At 44.7% G+C, this 10,718-nt stretch overlaps 1 protein-coding gene across 1 annotated transcript in view; it reads left to right on the top strand.

Annotated features, from left to right (window-relative positions):
* Positions 1–2,416: 2,416 nt before the first annotated feature.
* Positions 2,417–10,718, top strand: part of ALG14 (ALG14, UDP-N-acetylglucosaminyltransferase subunit) — a gene marked incomplete at its 3' end in the record, with an annotated part of 49,589 nt that continues 41,287 nt past the window's right edge. The window contains exon 1 of the mRNA XM_008057958.1: positions 2,417–2,552. Coding sequence (XP_008056149.1) covers positions 2,417–2,552 — 136 coding nt within the window. The remainder of the gene's footprint in view (positions 2,553–10,718) is intronic.

Below are 10,718 nucleotides of genomic sequence, written 5' to 3'. Positions count from 1 at the left end.
CCTATAGATCAATGGAATAGAATTGAGTTTCCAGAAGCAAAACCTCAATATTTCAACCAACTCATCTTCAACAAAGCCTCCAACACCAACCACTGGGGAGACGAGAACCTATTCAGTAAATGGTGCTGGGAAAACTGGCTGACCACATGCAGAAGATTAAAACAGGACCCCTACCTATCTCCATACACAAAAATCAACTCGAAATGGATCAGAGACCTAAATGTAATACCTCAAACTATAAGAAGCTTAGAAAATGCAGGAGAAACCCTTATGGAAATTGGAACTGGCAACCAATTCCTGATCAAAACCCGAAGTGCCCATGCCATAAGAGTGGGACTTCTTCAAACTGACAAGCCTCTGCAAAACCAAAGAGACCATCAAGAGAGCAAGGAGACAGCCAACAGACTGGGAAAAAATATTGCCAACTCCATGTCTGACAAAGGCCTAACACCTAGGATCTACAAGGAACACAAACGTGCTGAAAAGAAATAAACAAACAGCCCCAGTACAAAGTGGGCAAAAGAAATGAATAGACACTTCTCAAAAGAAGACGTATGAGCAGCCAACAGATACAGAAAAAAGGTTCAGCCTCACCTAGTCATCAAGGAGATGCAAATTAAAACTACACTGAGATACCACCTAACTCCAGTCAGAATGGCCATCATCAATAACTCAAAAAATAACCGATTCTGGAGAGGATGTGGCAAAAAGGGAACACTTCTACACTGTTGGTGGGAGTGTAAACCAGTACAGCCTCTGTGGAAAGCAAGGTGGCCATTCCTAAAAGTTCTAAGAATTGACCTTCCATATGATTCTGCAATCTTCCTACTGGGAATATACCCGAAAGAATGCAAATCACTCTGAAAAGGATACCTGCACACGTATGTTCATCGCAACATTGTTCACAATAGCAAGAACATGGAACCAACCGTGCTGCCCATCAAAAGAGGACTGGATTAAAAAAATGTAGTACATATACACAATGGAATATGACACAGCAAGAAGAAAAAAATCATGAACTTTGCAGCAACCTGGATGGAATTAGAGTCTATAACACTGAGTGATCTTTCACAGAAACAAAGAACTGAATATCACATGTTCTCACTCATAAGTGGACCTTGAACAACCACTGCAATATTATAAGAAAAGGATTGACTGTAGCAGGAAACTGTTGTGGGGGGAGGCGGAATTGACAGTAGTGGAAATCTACCTGGGGAGGGTTACCTGCGCCGTGAATATTTGTATACCTAACCCTGACATGTACCCCACAATTTTAAAATTAAAAAATTTTTAAGTTAAAAAAAAAAGAATGTAAGGTTAAGAGGATTTGATGAAAGACTGAATCTGGATGTGAGGCCCACAAAGTCTCCCAAGATTGCCTGCTGCTAGGAATTGTCACATTGGTTATATAAGCACATTCCAGGCTCCAAGTGTGATGGTCAGGCAGGTTTGAATTCAACAAGACAGACACCATGTGACCGATACCCCTATGCAGTGGGACTTGGGGTTTCTGGCTTCCAGTTCTAGGTCTGACATGACTCCTCTCGGGTAAGTAGCTGCACCTTTCTGAACCTATATAACCTACAGGTCTATGGTGTCCAAAGGCTCATTATATTCGGGGTGAAGGGACTCCTCTAATCTCAGTATTTTTATGTTGCTCTAATGTGGATTTGTTAGACATAACGATGAGCAAAATTAGGATTAGAGAGGATGTTGGCAGATCCCCATTCTGGCTGAGGACATGAGGACAAACGGAATGCTTTGTGGTAAGATTACCTGCGTGCTGGTTAAGGGACGGCGGCTTCTCCATCCTGCCACCCCTAGCACTGATCCCCTGATCCCGCTGCCCCCGGAACGGGACGTAACTTGGGGTGATTACCCTCGGCGACTTGGACACACTGCTTGAGAGCTGTGGAAAAAGCCTAGAAAGGCTAAAATCATGAGTGTCTGGAGAGAGGGGGTTGGGGTGAGAGCCCCAGATTCGCCTTTTCCCCCCTAGGGTACCTTGCACCGAACACTTTCAGTACGTCTGCACGGGTGTTAAAAAAGAAGAGAGGAGCCTCAGGAGGAATCCACACACAGAGTTGGTGGCGCTGACCTCCTCACGTGGGGGCTTCGGGGCCTTCAAGGCGCACAGGTGGCCTGACCTGGTCGCAGGCGAAAACCAAGTCTCCCACGCTCACCTTTCCGAATTCCGCTGCGGGAGCTGCGGGTCACAAGTCCCGAGCGCAGCCACAGAGGTCGGCGGAGCCGGGCTCCACCCTAGGCCCTTAACTCCTCCCAGCGCAAGCAAGCCCGGCCCCCCAGGAGGCGCGCCCTCCGTGTTTGAGCCTCCTCGGCGCCCGTAGCTGTGAACTTTGACCCCTTCTCTGCGGCGGGCTCCTGGGCTCGCGGGGCCCATGCGCCGTGTGCTCGCATGGTGGGCGTGCTTGTTCTGGCCGCCGCGGCGGGCGCCGTGGCGGGCTTCCTCCTGCTGCGGCTGTGGATGGTGCTTCACCCACGGGAGGCCGAGCCCCGGAAGTCTCTCAGTATCTTGGTAGTGGCTGGGTCTGGTAAGTATAGAGGAGGGGGCGGGCGAACTACAGACCCCAGAGCTCCCCGCGATGCTCCTCGCGGTTTCCCCAGCCCTTCTCGGGGCGTCGCATGCCGGGATTTGTAGTTTCTCTGCGTGGCCGCCACTGGTCAGTCCGGTCGGGGCGAGGCTGCTTTGCGGACGCCGCCCTGGCGTCTTTTCATGGCAAGTGAAGGATTAATTTACACTTATTTGCAATTAAGCCTCCCTATAGCGTCTACTTTTCTTTCTTTTTTTTTTTTTTTTTTTTGAGTTGGAATCTCACTCTGTCGCCCAGACTGGAGTGCAGTGGCCGCTCCCGGCCGCCGCCTCGCCTGCTGGGCCCCGGCTACTCAGCCTTCCGAGTAGCCGGAATTACAGGCATGCACTACCACGCCTGGCTGATTTTCTTTTTTTTATTTATTGTAGAGATGAGGTCTCGCAGCCCAGACGGGTCTCGAACCCGCGGGCTCAGGCACTCCACTCACCTCAGCCTCCCAAAGCGCGGGATTACAGGCTGAGCCACCGAGCCCGGCAGTGTCTACTTTTCTAACATGATTAGTGAACAGAGAGATTGTAGGAGCCTTTTGATGTCACATGCAGTTTCCCCGGATGGGTGTGGTCCACTATTAGTCTAGGCATATCATATTTAGTTTAAGAAACACGAATACTCCATACAAAATTAGGCGATTGTCACATTTATAAGTGTGCAGAGTCCACGAGGATAAACACAGTGATCTGCGGACCGTAGAACAGTACACACCGGTAGCCGAGTGTGAGCAACAAACTGTCCTGTCAGGTAAAGCCGGCTCAGTCCATCAGCTCTGTGGGCGTCCACTAGTTCAGGTGGACAGTTTTGGCAGGGGCGCACACAGCTTTATTCAAGGACGAAGTGTGAGGGCAGCTATCTGGGGAGCAGACCCATACCACAGAATGATGATCAGAGCTCCCCACGTAGGGAAAAGTGAAGATCGTTTCTATAGGTTTTGTTTTGTTTTGTTTAAGTCATAGTTTCACTCTGTCGCTCAGGCTGAAGTGCAGTCGCGCCGTCATGGCCACCGCAGCCTCGACCTGATGGGCTCAGATTAACCTTACACCTCAGCCTTCCAAGTAGCAAGAACTACACGGTTGCGTCATCACGCCCAGCTAATTTTTTGACTTATTATAATGAGACGAGGTCTCGCCAAGTTGCCCAGACTGGTCTCGAACACCTAAGCTCAGGCAATTCTCTCCCTCGGCCTCCCAAAGTGCTGGGATTACAGGTGTGAGGCCCCGTGCCTGGCCATTTATGTAGATAAAACGGAGGTGCTGTGCAGAATTATGACATTTTTCCTTGCAAAAGCTGACACACAGACGATGTGGTTGGGGCCATGGAAACACTTCGCCTTTACCCTCTGAAGATTCACTGACAAGAGGCAGAAATAATAGCAGAAAAGACATACAAAGTTACTAATGTGTACACAAGAACTTTCAGAATGAAGACCCTAAGAAAAGGGAAATTGTCCATTTTTATGCTTAGGTTCAACAGAGTATGGACAGCCTTATAGAAATAAGATTGGACAAAGCGGCATGATATAGTACTAATAGACAAAGTAGGGAAACCCAGCAAGGCCTGTATTCTGCCTAGATTCTTCTTGGCCTAACTAGCGTTCCTTCCTTCTGGTTATGGGGCAGGACCCTCTCTGAAATGGGGATCTTACGACCTACAGACAAACAAAGAAGGTCAGATCATTTCCTTATGACCAGTTTTTATATAGAAAGGCAATGGGGAAATTAAAGTAATATTTTTTGGTTTTATGACTAACTTTGGGAAGAAAAGGTTCTGGTGTGTATGATCCACCTTGGGGAAGAGGTATCCTAGTTTCTATGACTGGCCTCGGGGGAGAACGAGACTCAGGCAGGAGAGCAGGAGGTCAGAAAAACTTCTGAGGCTACATCTGGGCCTTCATCTTGGGGTGTTGTTTTCTGAGTCCCAACTCTGCTACTGATTATACTTAAGGAGTTTGCTTAACATTGTGTTGTGGAGAGGTCACAATAACAACATCTCAACACAAAGGTCAGGAAGCAACAGTCACACACCAGAGAAAAAAACAACTGTGTTACCTGAGTCAACTTGTAGCACTTAACTTTTCTCCTTGGTATAATACATTTGGAAGGTCCTGAAGTGTTGTTGTCTTTTTACATAAGCATTTTGTAAATGGTGACTGTTGTTAGTTTTGGTAGCAAGATCTTTTAAAGGTTCTTTGTTTGGGGGGGTGGTTTGTGTGTGTGACAGGACCTCACTATGTCCTCACCCCTGGACTCAAGCAATTCTGCGTCAGCCTCCCAAGTAGTTGTGACTGTAGGCATGCCCCACTGCACCTGACTGGAAGTATTTTTAAATGGAGGGTCACCCAATCTGAGCATTCACAAAGATCAGTCAGCCTGCATTGTCAAAAGAATGTCATGACAAAAAGTGAGGTAGAGAAACAAGTAGGGACCTTTTGAATAATTCAGATAACAGGTGACGACAACCTGACTGGAGTAATAGATATAAGGATGAAGAGAAGCAGGTGCCCTCAGATGAGATTAGGAGATTTTAGAAGATAAATTTGCAACTGTGAATGGAAAGTAGAGGGTGAGGGAGGGAAGGACTAATGAATATTTCCCAGGTTTCTGGCTTGAACAAGTGGATGAATGAAGCCATTCACTTGACGGTGTTACATTTGGTGAACTAAAGAACAAAACTAAGACTGAGTGGTGTCCTCATTCAAATCACTGCAGACTGGAAGAGCTCAAGGGCCTGAAAGAATTCTGCCAGTTAAAGACTTACAATCAGATAAACAGTTTAATAGTGTTTAATCATGCCCATATTTTTGGAGGAGGAAGAAGGTATTCTCAGTATTTACCTTGAAGACCTTAAAGATTTACCATTTAATTTTTAAATACCACAAAATATTATTAGTTGACCACTTATGTTCATAGAATATTTGTAAAAGCTACTCCTTTTCTTCGGCACACAATATGGTCTCCTTAGGCAAATTTTAGACTTAATATGAAACTTTCATTCATTCACTCAACAATATGAGGGCCTGCTATTTTCTAGTCACTGGCAGTACAGCAGTAGCAAAATGAGCAAAATCCCTGCCCTCATGATGCTTGCCTTCTAGTGAGACATGAACAGAGACAGATAAAAAGGCAAATGAATAGACTTCATAGTAAAGTATGTAGTGATAAATACTATGAGAGAAAGGAGTTGCATTTTAAAAATAATTGTCAGGGAAAGCCTTCCTAGGGAGATGACCACCAACAGCAAGGAGGCCAGAGTGACTGGCGCAGACTAAGGGGGAGAAGCAGGAGCCAAGGTCCAGAAGGTAACATAGTTGGGATCTGTATACAAGAAGCCTTTTATTTCACATGAGATGTGAAGCCAGTGGAGGGTTTTGAACAGAGGTAAACAATTTGATCAGTGCTTTCTAATAGAATCATACTGGATGCTGTGTTGAAAGACTGAAGAGGACATGAGTGGAGGACCACACCAGGAAACCTCATAACCCATGTGAGAGGTGATAGTGGCTTGGAGCAGGATGGTAGCAAAAAAGGTGGTGAGGAGTGACCAGATGCTGAATAAATTTTAAGGTAGAACCGAGACGCTTTTATTCCCAAAAATATATCTTAATAAAAGTAAAATAGAAGACAAAGTCCATCATTTTAATGACTTTATTCAGTAACACTGTTACATTTTCAGTGGATGTATTGTCCACCTAAAAATTAAAAAAGCAGATTCTTCAAAGACAATAAGTTCTTCAGGAATGAGCATTGCAATGTGGAATGCACTAGCCATGGTAAACTCCAGGCGTATCCAGGGAGGCAAGGGAAGACAATAGTTTTTAAAGGTAAAATGAGGGTTGCATAATTAGTTTTAAAACAATTATTTTTGGTTACAAGGATCAGTAACGAGTGGCATCAGTGCAAGGCTGGACAGGCAGTTGCTGGGCAGATGTCCTTGCAGAAGTATTTTTTGTGTGTAAGTTTGCAGTGGCCTTTGTGCAAGATTGCCTCTTGTGATAGTTCTTTTCTCCAGGCAGTGGTGCATGAAAACCCTCACATCATATTCTTCCTCAGCTTCATTTTGTCAGGATTTGACACAAGTGACTTCCATTTTGACTCTGACAAGTTTCAGTGAGGGTTTTCTTATTTTTTTGAGTAGGAATGTCACTCTGTCTCCCCCGCTGGAGTGCAGTGGCACACTCATGGCCACCGTAGCCTCGACCTGCAGGTTCAGGTGATTCTTCCGCTTCAGCTTTCCAAGTAGCTGGAACTACAGGCACACACCACCATGCCCAGCTTATTTTTTTAAAAATTTACATTTATTGTGGAGATGAGGTCTCACCATTTTGTCCAAGGTGGTCTCAAACCCATAGCTCAGGCAATTCTCTTGCCTTGGCCTCCCAAAGTGCTGGGATTACAGGCGTGAGCCACCATGCCCAGCGAGGGTTTCCTTTTTAAAAAAAGAAGAAAGAGCTGGGTGCAATGACTCACTCATGTAATCCCAGCACTTTGGGAGGTGGAGGTGAGAGAATTGCCTGAGCTCAGGGGTTCAAGACCAGCCTGTTCAGTATAGTGAGACTTCATCTCTACAAAAAAAAAAAAAATTAGCCAGTTGTGAAGGCGCAAGCTGTGGTTCCAGCTACTTGGAAGGCTAAGGCAGAAGGAGAACCTGAACCCAGCAGGTCGAGGCTGTGGTGGCTGTGAGCGTGCCACTGCACTCCAGCCTGGCAGACTCTGACTCAAAAAAAAAGTACAACAAAACCCTAGTCACCTGACAAAATTTAAAATGTCCTGCCAGGCACAGTGGCTCCCGGTTGTAATCCCAACACTTTGGGAGACGGAGGTGCGAGGATTGCCTGAGCCCAGGAGTTTGAGACCAGCCTGAGCAACATGGTGAGAACTCCATCTCTACAATAAATCAAAAATAAGGTGGGCATGGTGACACATGCCTGTAGTTCCAGCTACTTGGAAGGCTGAAGCAGAAGGATCACTTGAGTCCAGCAGGTTGACACTGTGGTGGCCATGAGTGTGCCACTATACTACATTCCAGCCTTGGTGACAGAGTGAGACTCTGACTCAAAAAAAAAAAAAGATAGAGGAAAGAAAAAATTGTTAACATAGGTATAACAAAGTTTTAATTGTAGTGGAAGATGTTATAAATAATACGTTTTATTCTTAATTGTTCCAGCTGTGAAAACAAGTACCTACTTTGAGAACCAACACACTTTTTCAAGGCTAAAACTAAAAGTACTAAAATGAGTATAAACCAGATGTGTAACTTACATGCCTTAGTCAAGCGGATGGGTGACAAGTTATAAAGTTAATATATGATTCTAATTCCTGAAATTCACACTAAATATATGACAAATTTATTTATATATCTGATTCCTTTTGGAACTGGAAAGAAAGCCTTCTCTTTATACTAAAAAAATATGTGTTGCAGAGAAACACATGCTAAATGTGTTTGATTATCTTTCTATATCTTCATGGATCACTATTGAAAACACTTTTCTTACCACAATAAGGAAGGTGGGTTGAAGAACTACCTGACCAGAGGCAAGGAGGAGTAACAAACAAGATGACTGCAGAGAATGTGAAAGACATTGACCTGGCCAGGTGCGGTGGCTCACATCTATCATCCCAGCACTTTTGGAGGCAGAGGTGAGAGGATTGCCTGAGCCCAGGAGTTTGAGACCAGCCCGGGGAACATGGTGAGACCTCGTCTCTACAATACATCAGAAAATTAGCCAGATGTGGTGGCACACGCCTGTGGTTCCAGCTACTCGGAAGACTGAGGTGGAAGGATCACTTGAGCCCAGCAGGTCATGGCTGTGGTGGCCATGAACCTGCCACTGCACTCCAGCCTGAATGACAGTGGGACTCTGACTCAAAAAAAAAACAACAAAAAACAAGACATCAACCTGACTGAGGTACAGAGCTTGCAGAATGAAAGTGAAATATGAGCCAGGCGTGGTGGCTCACGCTTGTAATCCCAGCACTTCCGGAGGCAGAAGCAAGAGAATTGTCTGAGTCCAGGAGTTCGAGACCAGCCTGGGCAAACTTGGTGAGACCTCATCTCTACAATTAAAAAAAAAAGTAGCCAAATATGGTGGTGCGTGCCTATAGTTCCAGCTACTTGGAAGGCTGAAGCAGAAGGATCACCTGAGCCCAGCAGGTTGAAACTGTGGTGGCCATGAGCGTGCCACAACACTCTAGCCCAGGCAACAGAGTGAGAATCCAACTCAAAACAAACAAACAAACAAATATGTCTGACAGGGCTCCTTGACAAGGAGTTTGTTTTGTTTAAATGGTTTGTAGATAGGTAGATATTCTGTTGTTGTTTGAATGAAGGACACCTCAGTGAACATAGTTGATTTTTAAATTAATGTTTTTGGGATTGAAATATTAAAATTTTGGAGAATTGTATGACTTCAAGAGCTGAACATAGACTTGTCTGGTGAAGCTGGTAAATATTTGAGGATTGCTGTGTGCTGAGACCTCTGATAGGAGCTGAGGTTATAGTAGTGATAAAAAAGTCTTTGTTAGGAAGACCCAAGCTCTGCTGGTAGGTGCTCATGCCTCCCTCACCTTTCCTCTCTACATAGAAACCCTCAGTGATGACTTTCTCCTTCTCATCCTACTTTCCTAACCTTGCTTCACCCTTACCCTTCTTCCCAGTGTTCCCACCACCCCTTGGACACGTCCAGATCTTTCCATCTCATGCCCTACCACCCCTCCCCTGCACAATAGCCTCCCTGCTCCTATCTGCCCATCATCCTCGCTTTTATTTCAAGTCATCTCAGCCTTTCCCGGGGATCTTCTCTACTCTTAGAACATTGCTTTTTTTCACAGCCATGTTAGTTTTTCTGCTGTCTTGCATCCTCTTTATATATGTGTGTGTCCTGCCCCTTCCCACCAGTCTTATTTATTTATTACCTTATTTTAAAGATGTGGGGCACAATTCTAGATTAGGTGTATAAGTGGTCACTGTACAGGTAAAGTTTAGGCCTCCCTTTGGTCCCTACTTGACCTGGTTTGAAATCAGGTACCCTTACTGATGTTATGCCCCCCCTCCCCACCCTGGCAGTGTCCCACTACTGCCAATTCCTTTCTTATACTATTATGATAAATGTTCAGGGTCAGCTTATGAGTGAGAACATGTGATACTCTGTTCTTTGTTGCTGTGCTAAATGATTGAGTATGATACACTCTAAATCCATCCAGGTTGCTGTGAAGTCCGTATGTTTGTCCTTTATGACTGCATCATATATCATTGTATATATGTACCACATTTTTTATCCAGTCCAGTTTCACTGGGCAGCACAGTTGATTCCATGTTTTTGCAATTGTGAATAGTGCTTCAAGAAACATGCGTGTGCAGGTATCTTTTTTGTAGGATGATTTGAGTTCCTCTGGGTATATTACCAGTGGAAGGATTGCTTAGTCATGTGGAAGGTCAATGTCTAGTTCTTTTAGAAATCACCCCGCTGGTTTCCAAAGAGGTTGCACTAGTTTGCATTGCCATCGGCAGTGTAGAAGCATTCCTTTTTCTCCCCATCCTCACCAGTATCTCTTGTTGTTTGTTTTATTAATGATGGCCATTCTTTGTTTTTTATTATAAAGATGTGGGGTACAATTCAGGGTTAGATATACAAACATTGATTATGCAGTTACTTTTGTTGATGATGTATCCCCCTTCTTCCCCTAGCAGTTCCCCTCAACTGCCAATTCCACCCCTGCTTCCCTGACAGTTTCCCACTACTGCCAATCGCTTTCTTATAGTATTATAATTGTTCAAGGTCAGCTTATGAGTGAGAACATATGGTACCCTGTTCTTTGATTCTGTGATAGATCACTGAGTATGATCGACTCTAAATCCATTCAAGTTGCTGCAAAGTCCATGTTTGTCTTTCTTTATGGCTGCATAATATTCCATTGTGTATATGTACCACATTTTTTTTATCCAGTCCAGCTTTGATGGGCAACATGGTTGGTTCCATGTTTTTGCTATTGTGAATGGAGCTGCAACAAACATACGTATGTGGGTATCTTTTTTGTAGAATGATTTGAGTTCCTCCAGGTATATTCCCAATAGAGGAATTGCTGGGTCATATGGAAGGTCAATTTCTAGTTCTTT

Source organism: Carlito syrichta, unplaced genomic scaffold (assembly GCF_000164805.1).
Source record: "Carlito syrichta isolate Samal-C Ts95f unplaced genomic scaffold, Tarsius_syrichta-2.0.1 Scaffold303173, whole genome shotgun sequence".
Classification (NCBI taxonomy): domain Eukaryota; kingdom Metazoa; phylum Chordata; class Mammalia; order Primates; family Tarsiidae; genus Carlito; species Carlito syrichta.
The sequence above is the reverse complement of the archived record's forward strand: the minus strand, read 5'-3'. Positions and strand labels throughout refer to the sequence as shown.